Source organism: Hemiscyllium ocellatum, chromosome 14 (genome assembly GCF_020745735.1).
Source record: "Hemiscyllium ocellatum isolate sHemOce1 chromosome 14, sHemOce1.pat.X.cur, whole genome shotgun sequence".
NCBI classification, from domain to species: Eukaryota; Metazoa; Chordata; class Chondrichthyes; order Orectolobiformes; family Hemiscylliidae; genus Hemiscyllium; species Hemiscyllium ocellatum.
In genome coordinates, this window is record NC_083414.1 from 35,848,478 (window position 1) to 35,871,427 (window position 22,950).

At 41.6% G+C, this 22,950-nt stretch overlaps 1 protein-coding gene across 19 annotated transcripts in view; it reads left to right on the forward strand.

Moving 5' to 3' along the window:
- Positions 1-22,950, forward strand: part of slmapa (sarcolemma associated protein a) — a 243,910-nt gene that overhangs the window by 87,172 nt on the left and 133,788 nt on the right. For all 19 annotated transcript variants that reach the window (XM_060835610.1, XM_060835609.1, XM_060835611.1 and 16 more), the window contains exons 5-9: positions 2,178-2,240; positions 3,025-3,120; positions 6,422-6,493; positions 17,690-17,830; positions 18,558-18,695. In XM_060835610.1, the coding sequence (XP_060691593.1) occupies positions 2,178-2,240; positions 3,025-3,120; positions 6,422-6,493; positions 17,690-17,830; positions 18,558-18,695 (510 nt within the window). The remainder of the gene's footprint in view (positions 1-2,177; positions 2,241-3,024; positions 3,121-6,421; positions 6,494-17,689; positions 17,831-18,557; positions 18,696-22,950) is intronic.

Here is a 22,950-nt window from a genome sequence, read left to right on the forward strand (position 1 = left end):
CTGCGACTCCACTTTCAAGGAGCTATGAACCTGCAGTCCAAGGTCCCTTTGTTCAGCAACACTCCTTAGGACCTTACCATTAAGTGTATAAGACCTGCTAAGATTTGCTTTCCCAAAATGCAGCACCTCGCATTTATCTGAATTAAACTCCATCTGCCACTTCTCAACCCATTGGCCCACCTGGTCCAGATCCTGTTGTAATCTGAGGTAATCCTCTTCGCTGTCCACTGCACCTCCAATTTTGGTGTCATCTGCAAACTTACTAACTGTACCTCTTATGCTCGTATCCAAATCATTTATATAAATGACAAAAAGTAGAGGACCCAGCACCGATCCTTGTGGCACTCCACTGGTCACAGGCCTCCAGTCTGAAAAACAACCCTACACCACCACCCTCTGTCTTCTACCTTTGAGCCAGTTCTGTATCCAGATGGCTAGTTCTCCCTTTATTCCATGAGATCTAACCTTGCTAATCAATCTCTCGTGGGGAACCTTGTCGAACACCTTACTGAAGTCCATATAGATCACATCTACTGCTCTGTCCTCATCAATCTTCTTTGTTACTTCTTCAAAAAACTCAATCAAGTTTGTGAGACATGATTTCCCACGCACAAAGCCATGTTGACTATCCCGAATCAGACCTTGCCTTTCCAAATATATGTACATCCTGTCCCTCAGGATTCCCTCCAACAACTTGCCCACCACCGAAGTCAGGCTCACCGGTCAATAGTTCCCAGGCTTGTCTTTACCGCCCTTCTTAAACAGTGACACCAAGTTTGCCAACTTCCAGTCTTCTGGCACCTCCTCTCCTGTGATTATCAATGATACAAATATCTCAGCAAGAGGCCCAGCAATCACTTCTCTAGCTTCCCACAGAGTTCTCGGGTACACCTAAGCAGGTCCTGAGGATTTATCCACCTTTAACTGTTTCAAGACATCCAGCACTTCCTCCTCTGTAATCTGAACATTTTGCAAGATGTCACCATCTGTTTCCATTCAGTCTATATCTTCCATATCCTTTTTCACAGTAAATATTGATGCAAAATAATCGTTTAGTATCTCTCCCATTTTCTGCGGCTCTACACAAAGGCCGCCTTGCTGATCTTTGAGAGGCCCTATTCTCTCCCTAGTTATCCTTTTGTCCTTAATGTATTTGTAAAAACCCTTTCGATTCTCCTTAATTCTATTTGCCAACGCTATCTCATGTCCCCTTATTTTGCCCACCTGATTTCCCTCTTGAGTATACTCCTACTTCCTTTATACTCTTCTAAGGATTCACTCGATCTTTCCTGACATATGCTTCCTTCTTTTTCTTAACTAAACCCTCAATTTCTTTAGTCATTCAGCATCCCCTATACCTACCAGCCTTCCCTTTCACCCTGACAGGAATATACTTTCTCTCGATTCTTCTTATCTCGTTGCTGACGGCTTCCCATTTTCCAGCCGTCCCTTTACCTGTGAACATCTGTCTTCAATCAGCTTTCCAAAGTTCTTGCCTAATACTGTCAAAATTGGCCTTTCTTTTAACTTCAACTTTTAGATCTGGTCTATCCTTTTCCATCACTATTTTAAAACGAATAGAATTATGGTCTGTGTCACCAAAGTGCTCCCCCACTGACACCCCCGTCACCTGCCCTGCCTTATTTCCTAAGAGTAGGTCAAGTTTTGCACCCTGTCTAGTAGGTACACACATGCTGAATCAGAAAGTTGTCTTGTATACACTTGAGAAATTCCTTTCCATCTATGGCAGTTCCAGTCGACGTTTGGAAAGTTAAAATCCTCTACCATAACCACCCTATTATTCTTGCAGATACCTGAGATCTCCTTTCAAGTTTGTTTCTCAATTTCCCTCTGACTACTAGGAGGTCTATAAAACAATCCCAATAAGGTGATCATCCCTTTCTTATTTCTCAGATCCACCCAAATAACTTCTTTAGATGTACTTCCGGGAATATCCTCCCTCAGCACAGCTGTAATGCTATCCCTCATCAAAAATGCCACTCCCTCTCCTCTTTTGCCTCTCTTTCTATCCTTCCTTTGTATCCTGGAACGTTTAAGCTGCCAGTCCTGCCCATCTCTGAGCTGGGCTCTGGAAATCTTCACTGTTTTGTAATCTCATCTATAATATAGTACTTTGGAACAAATATATTGAATAAATGTATATTTCAATTTTCTAGGTGGCTGCTAATTCTCCCAGTATGTACTCTCAGGAACTATTCCAGCTCTCTCAGTATTTACAGGTAAAGTCTGCTGATGCAGTAACTCTTTATTATTTTGGTAATACAATTCATTTATCTATGCTTAGTTAACAATATTTAATTATATAGTCTTTTTCCTGTTGACTAAATGAACCATTTCTGATCAATTTGTTCACATATTGCGCTTACAGAATTGTACTTCACAGTTCATTTATATTTTTAAATACGTAGCTAAGTTGTGTTAAATAGTAAGGTGAGGAGCAGATTAGCAAGCGTGTACTGATGCTTTGGGTGGGGAGAGGGAAGGGGTGATGAGGTAGGCATAGCGTTGTACCCTCTATTTGTGTTCACCTGTGCCTACCTCACCATCCACTCCACTCCCCCACCCAAACCTCCCCTTTACACTCACCCCCAGTCTTGAAGAAGGGTTACACCCGAACGTTGACTTCTCCACCATTAAACTAGACAGGGCAATTGTATTTATACAGGATGAATGAATGGCTACAAATAGTAGCAAAACAAATGAAATCTGTGATGACCAGGAATTATAATCACAATGGAGGTAAAACTACTTTTTGATATTTCTTATTCATCATCAGCCGAAAATTATAAATCGTGTATGAGATGGTTTTTGCAGCTAGTATTGCAGATTTCAGCATTCTTTAGGTATAATGGATTGACCAGAAAAATTAGTTGAGTGCCTTGCTTCTAACCATTCAACTCTGGACATTGATGAATTTGAATACTAGCTCATCATACAGTTATTTATTAAACTGCTTTTGATTTAGCATTGTCTGATCCACTGTTTTGATTTTCTGAATGTCAGGAGGCCTTACATAGAGAACAGATGCTGGAACAGAAGTTGGCCACCCTTCAACGGTTACTTGCCAACACTCAAGAGGCATCAGATAGTAGCTGGCAGGTACTCTGAACATTTAACAGAATATTAGTTTAAACAATTCATTTTAAAAAGGAAAGAATGAGGCTTGTCATTTAACCACTGAGGAATTTTTGTTTTGGCAGAATAAAGACAGAGAAAATTCAGTTTACCACAAAGACCTTTAAAGTGGCTGTGGTTATTAAGCATTGGTTGTACTTCTATGTTCTTGTGTAATATTTGAAGTTCCCAGCTCTCCAAAATAATGATTTTTAGCTAATTGTTGTGACTGTTAGCTGAATGCCAAGGACTATGTAGTGTGTTCTATTTGCTGGTAGACTTCAAGTATATTTTCAGTCAAACTATTACAATCTGTGTCTTAAGCCTCTAATAATATTTGGTTAATTTTCTAAGTATTTCCAAGATTATTGTATATTCAAGGATAAATTAAATAGCTTTATTTGCATAAAACTTATTTTCCTTTGGAGACCAGTGTATGTTTGTTTGGAGATATTTTCTAATCAACCTGTTCAGAGATAGTATTACTGTCTTCCAGAGCAGGTGGATCTTTAACCCAAGCCTCCTGGCCAAAATGTAGGGACACTACTAATGCACCACAAGAGCTCCCTGACGTTTGTGTTAAACAGAAACTAATATGACCTGCACCTGCGGTAGCTTTTACATACATTTAGTATTCCAATCAATTTATTTTTCTCAGATTGGTTAAAAAAAATTGCACTATTGCGAGCAAAATGTTAGTTTTGTGCTTTTAACCCCTTCCCCGGCAACTTTTTTTGGAGAAAACATTTCATTTTCAGACGAATTTTTTTATTGCTTTTTTTATATAGTATTTTTTAATGCTGAGTATGGAAATGACTTTTGTTTTTATCTATTTCCAATTTACTTGGAAATTTTATTTTGAAGATACCTTTTTTGGCAAAAAAAAATTGATCTTGCAAGTAGTTCATCTTTCGACCAGTTCATTTCTTGATCTGACATTTTCACAATACCCCCAAGCATTTTTAAGGTGAAAAACACAAATGTCTGCCTTTGTTACAGGGCACCACGTACAATCTCTTTCTCCAGTTTGTTCAGCAAAGCGATTAGTTTCGTCCACAACTCGATCACTAATCCTGTTGTCACATAAAAGACTAAAAAAATCCAAAGGAGTCATATCAGCTGTGTCTTGATCAATTGATATTTCAGGATTTCCAGTGAATGGGAAGCGTGGTGATGGAGGAAGCATGCATTCTTCCAACACCACATGTCGACACCAAATTCGTCCATTCTCCTCCTCCTCCTCCTCCTCCTCCTCACTTGAGAGAGAATAGCCGTTATCAGACGAGCTTGCACTCTCATCTGATGTATCCAAGCTTCTAATAGAAGGTTCACACTCATTGTCATCTTCTGAGCTCTTTTTCTGGGCGTAATTTGTAAAAAACACAGAAAAAAACCGAATGACAGTGTGTGCCCAAAAGCAGTGCATCGATGCTTCTTGCAATGCCTGAGGCGGAAGAGACACAGCTACCAGACGTATGAGTCACCGAGTATACTCGTTTCTAGCCAAGAAGGGCCCAGAAATGCCGAGAATTGACATATAAACTCGTCTGTGGCTGTTTTTGAAATTATATGTTTTGGACGAGTTTACTCGTCGCACTCTGAAAAAGACAAATTGGGTGAAGACAAGTTAACTCGTCTTTGCCGGGTAAGGGGTTAAAAATGATCTTATTGTCGTTCATTCTTCTCATTTCCTTCTGCTATAAACCCTTCACATGTTTTGTCTAAAGTTGTTCATTACAAATCTGACTAGACCACGTCAGCTATTGCACTTGTCTCAAGTCAAGCATTCAATGAGAGCCAAAGAAATCTTAAAATATTTCTATACTTTCCAGCTCTTCATGGTTGTCTGGGGGGTTCCCTAAGAATCTAGCTTTTATCCTCTTCCTTTTTTTCATCTGTAGCTGTGGGAACATTGACAACATAAATAGGGTCAACTACCAACTTAACATTCTTTGTATATTAAATACATAATGTTAATGCAAGTTGTTGCCTTAAGTGCAAGGTGGATAATTTAATTGAAGACTTCACAAGAATCTTCAGTCATATTTTTCCAAACTGAATATTTTTGGTTATTTCTAGAATAACATGAGATACATGGTAAACACACAATATTAAATAATAGTGTATCCTCCATGTTATTGTAATTTAGAGAAACAAGGTTAATTCTCAATTAGTAGTAGAGATGATGTTAGTTGTAGATGCACTTTGAAAATTATACTGTCATGTAGAATGCCAAAATGGGATGGTTAGCACTGCTGCCTCACAGTGCCAGGGACCCGGGTTCAATTCCACCTTTGGGTGACACTCTGTGTGGAGTTTGCACGTTCTCCCCACGTGGACATAGGTTTTCTCCGGACACTCTGGTTTCCTCCTACAAAGATGTGTAGGTTAGGTGGATTAGTTATGCTAAATTGTCCATAGTGCCCAGGAATGTAAAAGCTAGATAGATTAGCAATGGAAAATGAGGGATTACAGGAATGGGGTGGGATGCTCTTCGGAAAGTCGATGTGGACTCAATGGGCAGAATCGCCTTTTTCCGCACTGTAGGGATTCTATGAATCTTCGATTGCCTCCTTCAAAGCAAGGACAAGGGAAGCTGGAAATTTCCACAGCTCTAATTAACTGCCTGTAAACTTCTTGAGAAATGTCTTGATGGACTAGGGAGTGCCAGACAACAAATCAGGAAAAGTGAATAATCCAGTGCCCTTCGCTTCTGACAACCATGGCTTCAATGTGGGGAGCTTGTAAATGGTGTGGTGCTGAAGTAGAAGTATTGAGGTAAAACAGGGTAATTCACAGGGAGTATGTCTAGTAACTTTTATTAGTTCTTTGGACTCCTATCTAAACCATGAGATTGCTGACCATCTGATTCCTTCCTGCCTTCATGTTTCTGCAAAGGAAAGAAAAACCCTGTCTCAGTTCCTGCCTGTTGAGCATTGCCCTGAAGAGTCAGTTTCTGTAACTTCACACAGCTTAGTGCCACTAATTGGGCTCCTGGCTTTATTCAGTTAGGGGATCTGAAAACATAATTCCAATATCATATTCCCTAAAGTTAATCCCTGGTAAATCATTTTCATTCTATCTCTCCCCTTCTCGCTCTCTTGATCTCTTCTCCCTGCTGTCTCAATCTCCATTCTGTGCTGTCTTGTTCTTAGTTTCTCGCTCCCTCATTATCTCTTTCCCCACTCCTCACTTTGCTCTCTCCATCTACGTGTTTCTTATGTTCTTTCTTTCTGATAACTCACATTACATAATATTTTCTCTGTGGCTTATTGTCTTGATGTAGGCTTTAATAGATGAAGACAGGTTGCTATCGAGGCTAGAAGTAATGGGAAACCAGTTGCAAGCTTATTCAAAGGTAAGTAACCACAAACTGCTTTTGCTTCACTGGCCTCAATAGAATTTTATCAGAAACATGTTTTCTTGAAATAGAGAAGATTAAGAGGGTTCTAAATATATTTTTTAAAATATAAAAATTTTGCTGAGAAAAGGCTTTTTTGAAGCTTTATGTCTTGCAACATCAGGATAATTCACAACAACATCAATTCAAGGAAGAACCCATGCATGAGAGGAATAGTGTTGATTGGTTGACATATAGACTTCGGTAGAGACATTGCCATGGAGATCGTACAAATTGAAGTATTGTGGATACTGGAGACCTGTTTTTTTTTAAAAAAAACAAAGCACTGAAAAAACACCTGTCTGGTAACACCTGTAGAGACACTAATAGTGTTAATGTTTTGAGAGTTAACTGCTGGATTTCGTTTAAATTTTAAACTAGTCATGATGATGTTTAAACCAGGTTGACTCTGATTGATCAGGACATACCCTAACAAATGAACCAGTGAATGATTGACTCCTATTTTATTGAGTTGAAACAGGCACAGTGTGTGTACACGTTCTTTTTATCTGCGAAGAACAGGACTCTGTGTATTAATATATTTAGCTTCCAGTACCTGCAGGTGCATCACACTGCGAGCCCAATTGACAATTTGAATTGATTGTCAGTGTAATTCTTCGCACACTCAGGATTATCCAGTTAATGATGTCCAATTGCAGACTCCCTCCTAATGTTGTATATTTTATATTGTGCATTTTGCAAATGCAGATTAATTGAATACACTCACTACCTAACTTGTTATAAACAGTTTAAGGAATATATCATTCTTTACAATCCACCAGGCATCACACTGATACTAAAATTCATTTACCATCCCCCTCATTTTTGTGAAAAATATATTTTTTGATTTGATGGAAGCGTCCTGTTAGTGGTGAATAATATTGTTTTGCTACTGTACAGTAGCATGAAACATCTGTTGCTGAAACATTGAGTCACTTTACCCTTAATTTAATCATGGGGCCAAGTGTGCCTGCTGTAGGCCTTTCATGAATTTATTTGAAATTCAGCAAGTTATTGTATGATCAGCACAGCCGTTATCCTGCAAGATAGCTTTGACACACCCTTTTTCAGCATTGAGTTTGCGGGATGCACAAATGGCTCAGGCCCTATTTATGAGGTTGCTGATAAGGCTAATCCTATCGAGTGTGGAACTGCAAACATGTATTCTTAGCAGCAAACGTAAGCTTGTGGAAAGCCTCCTGGCCAATTTATCGACCGGATCATCAAGGAAAGAAAGCTTATTTCACTGTTCCATTTCAAACATGAATTTGGGTGCAGGATGCAGCCCATAAAGACATAAGAACATTCTGCATGCAGCTATTAATTGAAATATGATAAATGTATCATCTATGTATAGGAAAGATTATGCCAAAGGCAGCTGTATAGAGCTAGGCCACAGATTAGCCATGATCTCATGGAATGGCAGAACAGCCCCAAATGCCTGAATGGCTTACTCCTATTCCTATATGTGAGGCATGGCAAATTAGGTGTCATTTGGTTGAAGACTTATTTCTCATGGAATCCAATAAACATGTTTGTGAATGCTGAACTCAGTCGGAATCCTCAGGTAACATTGTCTACTTGGGTTTACTTGATTAGTTGAAACTGACCTCATCTGCTCGAGTTGCTTGGTTCAGAAATTCAATGAAAACTGGTTCATGCATTGGTGGCAGATTGAGATCGCTATCATATGGTCAGTATGTCGAAAACTTGCTCAGAATTAGTTGCAGCCAACGATTTAGCCAGCTCATATTTTACAGAAACTATCATAGAAAATATGGGCGTAAAGAATTGTAACTTTGGTGTCTTGTGAAGCCTATACAGATGTGATGAATTGTGATTTCATATCCTTTCTTATTTCAATGGAAACTCACTGCCCCTTACACAAGTCCAGGGAATTTTTTTTTAAGCTTCCTTTCAAGTAATGCTTTGTTGAGTGGCAGGTCCAATAGATGCAAGTTTAGACATGTTAATAGTGCCATGCTTTTTGTTGACATTATCACGCTTAATGAGGATGACTACTCCAATCATTTGTTAGGATTACTGACATATATGTCTAGTTTGGCCCTGAGGCACCACAAAGCTGCCAGACAATCACATGGCAAGTAAAATCATACAAGTTGTTTGCAATACCACAATATGCTTGTGCTAGATCAGATAAGTATGCCTTCAAGGATTCACAGTCTTCAGTACAAATTTTCTGAATAGTGCTGTGTATGCAAAGGATTATGACAACTGATTTTGGATTGCCAGTCAATCTCTCAATGTCGTGTATTACACAGACATCAATTGAAATAATTTGAACACGTGATTTCAACGGTTGCCTACTGGTTAATACTTTGGACTTCTTCCTTTTTCGTTGTTACTTTCTTACATATTTAGTCTATTTGAGACAATTAGCTTTTTTCATTTACCAAATTGCCTCAAATTTCACTTTCACACATACAAAATAAACATACCTGGATTTCAAATGTGGCTGATATGACCTCATACTCCACAAGTTGTTAAAAACTGTATTTTTGTAGATAATCTTCATCTGATGTATTGTCATATTTACCATGAGTGAACTTTTGGAATATTGTGTGCAATTCTGGTCTCCTTCCTATCAGAAGGATGTTGTGAAACTTGAAAGGGTTCAGAAAAGATAGACAAGGATGTTGCCAGGGTTGGAGGGTTTGAGCTGGGAGAAGTTGAATAAGCTGTGGCTGTTTTCCTTGGAGTGTCGGAGGCTGAGGGGTGACCTTCTAGAGGTTTATGAAATCATGAGGGGCATGGATAGGCTAAATAGACAAAGTCTTTTCTCTGGGGTGAGGGAGTCCATGCCGACCAGATATCCCAATCCAATCTAGTCCCACCTGCCAGTACCAGGTCCATATCCCTCCTATTCATATACCCATCCAATTGCCTCTTAACTGTTGCAATTGTACCAGCCTCCACCACATCCTCTGGCAGCTTATTCCATACACGTACCACTCCCTGTGTGAAAAAGTTGCCCTTTAGGTCTCTTTCATATCTTTGCCCTCTCGCCCTAAATCTATGCCCTCTAGTTCTGGACTCCCTGACCCCAGGGAAAAGACTTTGTTTATTTATCCTATTCATGCCCCTCATAATTTTGTAAACCTCAGCCTCCGATGCTCCAGGGCAAACAGCCCCACCCTGTTCAACCTCTCTTGATAGCTCAAATCCTTCAATCCTGGCAACACCCTTGTAAATCTTTTCTGAACCCTTTCAAGTTTCACAACATCTTTCTGATAGGAAGGGGACCAGAATTGCACGCAGTATTTCAACAGTGGCCTAACCAATGCCCTGTATAACCCCTACATGATCTCCCAACTCCTGTCATCAATTCTCTGACTGATATAGGAAAGCATACCAAATGCCTTCTTCACTATCCTATCTACCTGCGACTCTACTTTCAAGGAGCTGTGAACCTGCACTCCAAGGTCTCTTTGTTCAGCAACACTCCCTAGGACCTTACCATTAAGTGTATAATTCCTGCTAAGATTTGCTTTCCCAAAATGCAACACCTCACATGTTTCTGAATGAAACTCCATCTGCCATTTCTCAGCCTATTGGCCCATCTGGTCCAGATCCTGTTGTAATCTGAGGTAACCTTCTTCGCTGTCCACTACACCTCCAATTTTGGTGTCATCTGCAAACTTACTAATTGTACCTCTTATGCTCGCATTCAAATCATTTATATAAATGATGAAAAGTAGAGGACCCAGCACCGTTCCTTGTGGCACTCCAGTGGTCACAGGCCTCCAGTCTGAAAAACAACCCTCCACCACAACCCTCTGTCTTCTACCTTTGAGCCAGTTCTGGATCCAAATGGCTAGTTACCCTGTATTCCATGAGATCGAACCTTGCTGGTCAGTCTCCCATAGAGGACATGGTCTAACGCCTTACTGAAGTCCATATAGACCACACCGCTCTGCCCTGAACAATCCCCTTTGTTACTTCTTCAAAAAACTCAATCAATTTTGTGAGACATGATTTCCCACGCAGAAAGCTATGTTTACTATCCCGAATCAGTCCTTGCCTTTCCAAATACATGTACATCCTGTCCCTCAGGATTCCCTCCAACAACTTGCCCACCACTGACATCAGGTTCATTGGTCTGTAGTTACCTGGCTTGTCCTTACCACCTTTCTTAAACAGTGGCACCACATTAGCCAATCTCCAGTCTTCAAGCACCTCACCTGTGACTATCGATGATACAAATCTCAGCAAGTGGCCCAGCAATCACTTCTTTAGTTTCCCACAAAATGCTAGGGTATACCTGATCAGGTCCTGGGGATTTATCCACCTTTATGCGTTTCAAGACATCCAGCACTTCCTCCTCTGTAATGTGGGCATTTTTCAAGATGTCACCATCTATTTCCCTACATTTTGTATCTTCCATATCCTTTTTCACAGTAAATACTGATGCAAAATACTCGTTTAGTATCTCTCCCATTTTTTGCGGCTCCACACAAAGGCCACCTTGCTGATCTTTGAGGAGCCCGATTCTCTTCCTAGTTACCCTTTTGTCCTTAATATACTTGTAAAAAACCTTTGGATTCTCCTTAATTCTATTTGCCAAAGCTATCTCACGTCTCCTTTTTGCCCTCCTGGTTTCCCTCTTAAGTATACTCCTCCTGCCGTTATACTCATCTAAGGATTCATTCGATCTATCCTGTCTATACCTGATGTATGCTTCCTTCTTTTTCTTAACCAAACCCTCAACTTCTTTAGTCATCCAGCCTTCCCTACATCTTTCCTTTCACCCTAACAGGAATATACTTTCTCTGGATTCTCATTTCTGAAGGCTTCCCATTTTCCAGCCGTTCCTTTCCCTGCGAACATCTGTCCCCAGTCAGCTTTTGACAGTTCTTGCCTAATACCATCAAAATTGGCCTTTCTCCAATTTAGAACTTCAACTTTTCGATCTGGTCTATCCTTTTCTATCACTATGTTAAATCTAATAGAATTATGGTCGCTGGCCGCAAAATGCTCTCCCACTGACACCTCCGTCATCTGCCCTGCCTTATTTCTCGAGTAGGTCATATTTTGCACCTTGAATCACCCTCCCATCATAGCACCCTCTCCTGCCACTGCAGGAATTGCAAAACCTGTGCCCACACCTCCTCCCTCACTACCATCCACGCCCAAAGGAGCCTTCCACGTCCAAAGTTTCACCTGCACATCCACCGATGTCATTTATTGGGTGGCATGGTGGCACAGTATTTCGCACTGCTGCCTCATAGCGCCAGAGACCCAGTTTCAATTCCTGCCTCAGGCAACTGTGTGGAGTTTGCACATTCTCCCTGTGTTTGCGTGGGTTTCCTCCGGGTGCTCCAGTTTCCTCCCACAGTCCAAAAATATGCAGGTTAGGTGAATTGGCATGCTAAATTGCCCATGCTAAATTGCCCATAGTGTTTGGTGAAGGGGTAAATGTAGGGGAATGGGTCTGTGTGGGTTGCTGTTCAGAGGGTCGGTGTGGACTTGTTGAGCTGAAGGGCCTGTTACACTTACTTACACTGTAAGTAATCTCATTGAATCTAAAAAAAATTATTGTTTCAATTGCTCCTGATGCAGTCTCCTCTACATTGGGGAGACTGGATGCCTCCTCACAGAGCAGTTCAGGGAACATCTCCGGGACACCCGCACCAATCAACTCCACCTCTCCGTGGCCCAACATTTCAACTCCTCCCACTCTACTGAGGACATGCAGGTCCTGGGCCACCTCCACCGCCACTCCCTCACCACCCGATGCCTGGAGAAAGAATGCCTCATCATCCGCCTCGGAACATTTCAACCACAAGGCATCAATGTGGACTTCACCAGTTTCCTCATTTCCCCTCCCCCCCCGCCTCACCCCAGTTCCAACTTTCCAGCTCAGCTCTGTCCTCCCTGCCAATGTCCCTTCACACCTATCCTCTCCACCCTCCTATCTGACCTATCACCTCCATCCCCACCCCATTCACCAATTGTACTCTTTGCTACCTTCTCCCCAGCATCTCCCCTGCCCCCTCCCCTAATTTATCTCTCCATCCAATAGATGCTTCCTGCATCTATTCCTGAGACCTTTTCCCAAAACATTGATTTTCCTGCTCCTCAGATGCTGCCTGACCTGCTGTGCTTTTCCAGCATCACTCTGATCTAAACTCTGGTTTCTAGCATCTACAGTCCTCACTTTTGCCAAGTTTTGCACCTTCATAGGTGGATGCACCTATGTAGGTACATCCACATACTAAATCAGAAAATTTTTTTGTATGCACTTAACAAATTCCTCTCCATCTAAATCCTTAACACTATGGCAGTCCCAGTCCATGTTTGGAAAGTTAAAATCCCCTACCATAACCACACAATTGCTGAGATCTCCTTACAAGATTGTTTCTCAATTTTCCTCTGACTATTAAAGGGTCTAAAATACAATCTCCATAAGGTGATCATCCCTTTTCTTATTTCTCAGTTCCACCCAAATAACTTCCCTGGATGTATTTCCGGGAATATCCTCCCTCAGTACAGCTGTAATGCTAATCATCAATTGCATGCAAGTCCAAACAGGATGAATTAAGAAGATATTCACCCACTGAGAACTTCACACCAGAACAGGTTTAGTCTCATCAAATATCTTTTCAATCTACATGAAATGATCAGAAATATTCAAATACACTGCCTTTAAAGAGGCCCACGCAGTTTCCTTCCATTTGCAGATCAAATTGCAGGAGTATCAATTACATTGGCAATTACAATCCTGCTGAAATAATTCCTCTGCCTTCCATTGCTGTCAACTGCATAAGCGAACGCTGCTCCCACAGTGCACTGTACTTCCTTCCCCTTTTTTCCTCCTTCCCCTCCACCACCACCACCACCACCACCAACTACCAACCGCTTCCAAACCTGACTTTACCCTTCAGTCACCAGGACAGCAGTTTTCCAAACATCAGGGCACAGCCTCCTTCAATACCATACCTTGAATCAAAACTGACAGCACTAGACCTGCCCTTGCCCAGCTCATGTCTCAGCCTGTCTCTCCAAGCAATGGGTTCCAGCCTGTGGCCAATACACCAAGCTCTGAAGCCCAGCCCAAGTTCTAAATGGTGATGGTGGTGATGCTTCCACTGCTGAGCTTTGGCTTGAGCTCAAACTCCTCACCATGTTCCACAAAGTGACCTGTGCACCAGTATCCCCCAACTCAAGACCTTCAACCTGATCCTCCATTACTTCCAGGACAAACTTCGTGAGTTAGGCTGGCTCAGAGAAGTGAGCACATAAAATAACAATTTTTACAAGGTACTTCAGAAAAACCAGAGTCACAAGAATCATACAGCATGGAAACAGACCCTTCAGTGCAACTGACCAGATATCGCCCCAAATCCTTCATATACCCATCCAGATGCCTTTTAAATGCTGTAATTATGTCCACCTCCACCACTTCCTCTGGCAGCTCGTTCCACACATGCACTACCCTCTGCGTGAAAAAGTTGCCCCTTAGTTGCCTTTTCTATCTTTCTCCTTGCATCTTAAATCTATGCCCTGTAGTTTTGGACTCCCTCATCCTAGGAAAAACGACTGTGGCTATTCACCCTATCTATGATTTTATAAACCTCACCTTTCAGCCTCTATTACTCCAGGGAAAATAGCCCCAACCTATTCAGCCTCTTCCTATAGATCAAACGCTCCATACCCAGCAGCATCCTTGTAAATCTTTTCTGAACGCTTCCACGTTTCGCAACATCTCTCCTATAGCAGGGACTTCATGGCTCCAAAACTCAATCACTCTACCAATGAAAGCTAACACACCATACACCCTCTTAACAAACACCTCCATCCCCCATCACAAAATACTCAAAGCCCTCTGCTTCTTCCTTTCCTGTCGTACCAACTAGTACCCTTCCACTGACACCCTCCTTCGACTGACTGAACTGGTCCTCACCCTGAATAACTTCTCTTTTCAATCCTCCCACTTCCTCCAAACTAAAGGAGTTGCCATGGGCACCCGCATGGGCCCCAGCTATGCCTGCCTCTTCTTAGGATATGTGGAACAGTCCATCTTCCGCAACTACACTGGCACCACCCCCCACCTTTTCCTCTGCTACATCGATGACTGTATCGGCGCTGCCTCGTGCTCCCACGAGGAGGTTGAACAGTTCATCTACTTTACCAACACCTTCCACCCCGACCTCAAATTCACCTGGACCATCTCAGACTCCTCCCTCCCCTTCCTAGACCTTTCCATTTCTATCTCGGGTGGCCGAATCAACATGGACATATACTATAAACCGACTGACTCCCACAGCTACCTAGACTACACCTCCTCCCACCCTGCCCCCTGTAAAAACGCCATCCCATATTCCCAATTCCTTCGTCTCCGCCGCATCTGCTCCCAGGAGGACCAGTTCCAATACCGTACAGCTCAGATGGCCTCCTTCTTCAAGGACCGCAGTTTCCCCCCAGACATGATCGACGATGCCCTCCACCGCATCTCCTCCACTTCCCGCTCCTCCGCCTTTGAGCCCCGCCCCTCCAACCGCCACCAAGACAGAACCCCACTGGTCCTCACCTACCACCCCACCAACCTCCATATACAGCGTATCATCCGCCGTCATTTCCGCCACCTCCAAATGGACCCCACCACCAGGGATATATTCCCTCCCCTCCCCTATCAGCGTTCCGAAAAGACCACTCCCTCCATGACTCCCTCGTCAGGTCCACACCCCCCACCAACCCAGCCTCCACTCCTGGCACCTTCCCCTGCACCCGCAAGAAATGCAAAGCTTGCGCCCACACCTCCTCCCTTACTTCCCTCCAAGGCCCCAAGGGATCCTTCCATATCCGCCACAGATTCACCTGCACCTCCACACACATCATCTATTGCATCCGCTGCACCCGATGTGGCCTCCTGTATATTGGGGAGACAGGCCGCCTACTTGCGGTTCGTTTCAGAGAACACCTCTGGGACACATGGACCAACCAACCCAACCACTCCGTGGCTCAACACTTTAACTCCCCCTCCCACTCCACCAAGGACATGCAGGTACTTGGATTCCTCCATCGCCAGACCATAACAACACGACGGTTGGAGGAAGAGCACCTCATCTTCTGCCTAGGCACCCTTCAACGACAAGGGATGAACTCAGATTTCTCCAGTTTCCTCATTTCCCCTCCCCCCACCTTGTCTCAGTCAAATCCCTCGAACTCAGCACCGCCTTCCTAACCTGCAATCTTCTTCCTGACCTCTCCGCCCCCACCCCACTCCGCCTATCACCCTCATCTTGACCTCCTTCCACCTATCGCATCTCCATCGCCCCTCCCCCAAGTCCCTCCTCCCTACCTTTTATCTTAGCCTGTTGGACACACTTTCCTCAATCCTGAAGAAGGGCTTATGCCCGAAACGTCGAATCTCCTGTTCCTTGGATGCTGTCTGACCTGCTGCGCTTTTCCAGCAACACATTTTTAGCTCTGATCTCCAGCACCTGCGGACCTCACTTTCTCCTATCAACCTGGGTGGCAACTTTATAAAATTGAGGGGCATAAATAGAATAGGAAGGAACCTTTCTCCTTATTGGAGGGATAAATGATCAGGAGACATAGATTTACGATAAGGGCAGAAGATTTAGAGGCAATGTGAGGAAAAAAATTTTCTTCTCGAGGGTGGTGGGAATCTTGAACTCACTGCTTATAAGGATTGTAGAGGCAGAAACCCCTCATAATATTTAAGTACGGAAGATGTGCACTTGCGATGCCATAGAATGGCTATATATCTTTTATTAACCCCACACTACCGCCTAACTGCGGTAGTGCTTATTTTCCCCAGCACCCATGGTGTGTGTGCGTGTGTGTAGTTGTGAGACATAGTGAGAGACGCAAAGTGCACAAATCTTTATTCAATATCCACCACCATAGAATGGCTATATATAGGCCATTGTAGGGGAATGGGATTGGAGTAGTGAGATGCTGGTCTTTGACTTGTATGGACCTGATGGGCTGAAGGGCCTTTATCTGTACTGTAGATCTCCATAACTCCTCACATAGTTAACAAAGTTTGCCACAAGGGAAGAACAGAAAACAGTTTAATTTTCCATCAAATGTCAGGATAGTGTAGGTGATCTTTTGAATGTAAGTTCATCGTCTATTGAATATTAATCGCTTTTACCATCTTTCTTCCTTTAAATTTGATCAGTCAATTTTAATCCAAAATCTTTGCACAAGAGAATTTTTAGGCATCAACCAAAGTTCTTCATCTAGGTGAGTGGTAATAATGTAAACTCTAGTATTCATTTCACATATATAAAGTCTCTAGAGTCTCACAGCACAGAGTCAGCCCCTTCAGTCTAATCTGATCCATGCCAACCAAAATGTCCATCCACACTAACGCCACTTCCCTGCACTTAGCCCATATCCTTCTAAACCTCTACCATATTCTATACTCAGTGCCCTGACTGATGAAGGCCAGTGTGCCAAAAACCTTCTTCACTGTCCTGTCTACCTGTGACTCCATTTAGAGAATCGTACACCTGAACTCCAAGGTCCCTCTGTTCAACTACACTCGTTCAGGCCCTACCATTTACCACGAAACTCCTACCTTGATTTGACTTTCCAAAATGCAAGACCTCACACTTTGCTATATTAAACTCCATTTGCCATTTTTCAGCCCACTTGCCCAGCTGATCAAGGTCCTGCTAACATTTCTGATAACCTGCCTCATTGTCCACAATACTGACTATATTAGAGTCATCTGCAAACTTATAATCATACCTTATACATTCTCATCCAAATCAGTGATATGGGCAACGAACAGCAATGGGCCCAGCACCATTATAATTCCCCTTTCACTCACTAAGAATCACCTAAAGATCCAATTGAAGAAAATCAATTTGATTTGCAATGTAGCTTTATACTTTCTAGTAATTATGGACATTCAAATGCAGGGACCTTTCCTGAATAAGAAGGAAAGTATCCAGACTTTGCACCCTTTCTTTATGGCAACATCTTGACCAATCAGAGTCAACTTACTAATTAACCCTTTTCTCATGCAGGATAAATTATTGTTCCCCTTTAAAATTTGAATTCTTACATCTGTCCTCATGAATGCAAGACAAAAATCTTCAACAATATATCTGTCATTTAGCAATATTTGCCCTTTTTTTTGTCTGTACCTAACAGAACCAAACTGAAGATGGCATAAGGAAAGAGTTGGTAACATTACAAGAAGACAAACACAGTTATGAGACAACAGCCAAAGAGTCCTTGAGGCGGGTCCTTCAGGAGAAAATAGAAGTAGTCCGGAAGCTTTCTGAGGTGGAGGTAATTACATTTCTAAATATTCCCAATAATATGTATGCTAGAGTTACTTTATTCAAAATAAAAACCTCGGTGTGATAACTTAGAATACTGCATCTAGACAAAACACTGTGGATTTGCCTTTCCTATTTTCTGTCGAGAATTATGAAGGTGTTTGTATGTTTTGTGAGACTATAGGGCGAGAAATATTTTCCCAGAGTAGCAGCCATACAATAAAATGCCTGTCAAAAGTAGCAGGTGCCATTTAAATTAATTTCTCTCTAAGTAATTCAGAAGTTCAGGCAGACTTAATATTTTCTTTGGATTACTGGATCCCATATTTATGAAAAATGTACTGGTATCTGTAAAATGCAGAAGATTAAGTATCAGCTTGTGGAAATTCTGTGATTATAAATGGTGTTAAATGAAGAATGCTTTCACTGAAAAATTATTTTTATTCTAAGTGATTGGTTTTGGAATGTTTTCAAGTGCTACTGAAATCGTGTACTTTGAATTTTGCAGGGTAATTAGAAAGAAATTGGTTGTGTGGATTGTTATGTGGAAATGCCAACATTTCAGCAATAATATATTGTGAACATTCTGTTTGGGTTAATTCTTTCGGTTTACATTATTTTTAATCTTACGATGGACAATTATCAGTTAAAGCTTGACTTTCCCAATGAGTTTAAAAATTGATGCTTTTCAGATCTGAAGACATCCCAGAATTAATACATATATTTTAATGTTATAGCGAAGTCTGAGTAACACAGAGGATGAATGCACCCATTTAAAGGAAATGAATGATAGAACACAGGAAGAATTGAGAGAACTGGCCAATAAATATAATGGAGCTGTGAATGAAATTAAAGAGTTCACTGACAAGTTAAAGGTGAGTTTAAATGAATTGCATTTTAAGTAGACAATGTTTTAAAACTGGCATTTCTTTCATGAGACTGTGTAAAAGGTTTTATTTCTTTCCTTTTTTTTTCAGAAGAAAACTCAGACAATTGCAGAATTCAACTTAGTGAGTTTTAGCTTCAAAAAGCCAGTCGAGTTTGTAGTGATTTTAAAGTAATTTATTAAGTCGTTTATTTAGAAGCAACAGTTTTAATAGAATGCATAAGCTAATCACTTTAGTCCCAAACGGCCGCTCTCATATTAGAGAGAGATGGCTGGTGGTGGTTTAACCTGCGGGTCACCACCCCTCAGGCAAAGGAAGAAATTGAGATGGAGAGTCCTTCATAATAACCTCAGCTAACTGGTTAGCTAACTGTTGTTTGGACAGATCGTTTGCAATGCAGAGTAATACCAACAGCAAGGGTTCAATTTCCACACTGGCTGATTTTACCAGGATGGACTGTCCTTCTCAACCTCTTCCCTCATCAAAGGTGTGGTTCCTCACATCTAATAAGAAAGCAGTCTGTAGCCAGGTAAACCTATGATGACTTTACCTTCCTTATAAACTACCATATATACTCGTGTATAGGTAGAGTTTTGAAGACTTTTTAAAAGATGAAATTGTGGGTCAACTTATACACGAGGTAGTTTTCGAGGGGACGAAATTCATGCTTAACAAGAGCCAGATCTCTATATAAAATAACAAACAACAAAATGATAAAAAATTTATAGCCATTTTAGAATATTAATCTACAAAGTAACTGTCTCCATTCTGCCTGCTACAGTAGAACCGTACTGTCATATCATTTTCCGGTTACCAGTACCATAAAGTGTATGTAGGTGTACCAGCAGGTGGTCAAGGCACCTACTGGGGGTGTTTGTACAACACACAATTCATGAAATAAAAACAGAGGAGTAATGAAAACAAAAAAAGTATAATATTGTATTTTTTAAAATGACCACATGAAACTTAATAATATACGATAAACACTTTACATCAAAAAACTGATATTCATTTTACAGTATAAAACTCCTCTCACAGTATACCACAAATATTATGGGATAGCTGCTTAAATCATAAGTTACCAGTACATGCAAATGCCCATTAGAATCCTTCAAGTTCACTGTCGTCATCAGTTACACCATTAAATAATTCATTACACTCGTCTGGGTCAAACATATCATCATATGGATCATCATCTTCTGCACTCTGAAAGGGATCATGAATTGATTTGTCAGCATCTGTAGCCTCATTTTCTCCTAGTTTCAAAATATTAAAGATGAAACGCTACTTGAGTGGTTGCAAATTAATCCATTGCCAGGTCAAAATTTTAAGTAATATTTATACTTCATTTGTATACTTGGTTAAAGTATCAAATTTTGATTTTCTTTCTAACTTTTGTATCTGGTAAAATAGACTTCATACTGTGATCATTTAATAGAATTATCTATATTTTAGGAATTGATTTTCTGTTGAAATACCGCCCCTTATTTTTCAATTCTGTACCCAAGGGTAATTTATTTGGTGGTAGATAAATGAAACAGCTTGAATTTAAAGCCTACTGTTGATAAAATTCCTTCTAATAATGTTTTTGTAGCATTAGACGGTTTCTTTTTACCTTATGCTTCACATGAGTTTTCACTTTTGAGGCATGTACTGAATTATTCCAGAATGTGATACTGTTTGGGGACACGTTTAATTTTGTTTGGGGGGGTGACATGGTGGCTCAGTGGTTAACACTGCTGCCTCACAGCACCAGGGATCCAGGTTCAATTCCCACCTCTGGCAACTGGCTGTGTGGAGTTTACACATTCTCCCTGTGTCTGCATGGGTTTCCTCCGGGTTTTTTCCGGTGCTCTGGTTTCCTCCTACAGTCCAAAGATGTGCAGGTCCGGTGAATTGGCCATTCTAAATTGCCCATAGTATTAGGTGCATTAGTTAGAGGGAAATGGGTCTGGGTGGGTTACTCTTCAGAGGGTCGGTGTGGACTTGTTGGGCCAAAGGGCCTGTTTACACACTGTAGAGAATCTAATCTAATCACTTCAATCTGACCATAAATAGTCATCCTAATTTTTTTTGAAGGCTTTGACAATTATTTCAGTTTTCATCTCCTTCCAGGACTCAACAATCCATTCACATACAGTTGCAAGTAATGGAGAATGCATGTTGCCACCCTTTGTGAAGCTTTTTTTTACCCTTCTTGTATCCAAGTGTCCCATTTCTTCCATACTAAGTCCTTAAAAAGTTTTTTGATGTGGGCGGCACAGTGGCTAGCACTGCTGCCTCACAGTGCCAGAGACCCAGGTTCAATTCCCGCCTCAGGCAACTGTCTGTGTGGAGTTTGCACATTCTCCTCGTGTCTGCATGGGCTTCCTCCGGGTGCTCCGATTTCCTCCAACAGTCCAAAAATGTGCAGGTTAGGTGAATTGGCCATGCTAAATTGCCCGTAGTGTTCGGTGAAGGGGTAAATGTCGGGGAATGGGTCTGGGTGAGTTGCTCTTCAGAGGGTCAGTGTGGACTTGTTGGGCCGAAGGGCCTGTTTCCACACTGTAAGTAATCTAATCTAATCAAACATCCAGTGCTCATAAGGCCTCCAGGAATCATTGCAGCGTCAGTATTGTTAGCTCAAAATTAATTGACAGCACTTTTCACTGTGTGTGATCTGAACATATCCGAAACCAGTTAGCTTTTCTTCTTTCTAAGTCCACCTGGTCGTATATTCCAGGCCTCCCTAATCCAAGTCTTGCAGACGTCTTCATCCATCCACCCTTTTCCATGGACGAGGACAGCAGTGCCTTTCGGAAATTTCTGTTTTGGCAGAATTTTCCCATTAAAAATCACCATAAGCTTTGATTTGGAGATGCCAATATTGGACTGGGATGTACAAAGTTAAAAATCACACAACACCAGGTTATAGTCCAACAGGTTTAATTGGAAGCACTAGCTTTCAGAGCACTGCTCCTTCATCAGGTGATTGTGGAGTACAGAATTTATAGCTATAAATTATAGTTATAAATTCTGTGTCTGACAATTGTGTACTCCACAATCACCTGATGAAGGGGCAGCGCTGTGAAAGCTAGTGCTTCTAAATAAACCTTTTAGACTATAAATTGGTGTTGTGTGATTTTCAACCATAGGCTTTAACTTTGTTCCATCTGCCATACAACCAAGTACCACAATGAATCAACTCTTTTCATGGCCAGTAGTCTTAACAAAAATTGTTTTAACTCCAATCTTGTCCACAGTTCTGTTCCCTGGCATATCAAAGTTCATTGGGGTTTCGTCCAAATTGCCGACGCATGAGAGCCTGTACCCGCTTATCCTTCTGACGTCTGATCACAGTTGATGGAACCCAATTAACTTGTCATTAAGTTCTGCTGGTAGACGTTGGGCAATCTTGGTTTTCTATTTGAGCACTAAATTGTGCCTTTTCATTCCCCTGCTGCACCATCGAGTACTGGCTTTAAAATCACTAACCCATTCTTTTCAGCTTCATTTTTGGCATGTATTCTTATATATTGTCTATGCTTCCGTTCTGATGACACTGAATTACCCAGTCAGTAATCTTTTCTTCTACTTGTGGCTACTTGTTCAGCTTTCCTTGGTCGGCATAGCCTTTAACTGTGTGGGTTTTTTCCTCCTATCTCAAACAAGTTTTTCAGTAACACAGAACTCCCTTACCGCTATGCTATTGTTGTTCTCTGCAACTTCAGTAACCTTTAGTTTAAACTGTGCTGTATATTTGTTTTTCGTGATGCCATTTTGTCAGAAAAATTTGGGTGAGTTTTACAATAAGTTCAGAGCACAACTGTACACAACACCTACTTCTAAGAAACTGAGGCAACAGCAGGAAGACAAGGTCCAGGGCAACCATAACATACCGTAGATATTTGCATGTATATGGTCAGGAAGAAACCCCTAACAAAATAGGGTCGACTTACACGCGAGGTATAAGACACATACCAGTTCTGTTGGCCAAAATTATGGGGTTGACTTATACACGAGATCAACTAGGTAAAAGTGAGGACTGCAGTTGCTGGAGATCAGAGTCAAGATTCGAGTGGTGCTGGAAAACCACAGCAGTCAGACAGCATCCGAGGAGCAGGAAAATCAATTGTTTCAAGCATGAGTCCTTCATCAGGAATCTGATCCTGATGATTGATCTCTTTCCTCGCTATCTCCCTAGGTCCCACTTTAGATTTGCTAGAGCTGCTCGGAAGCATTTAAACTAGTAAGGTGGTGGTAG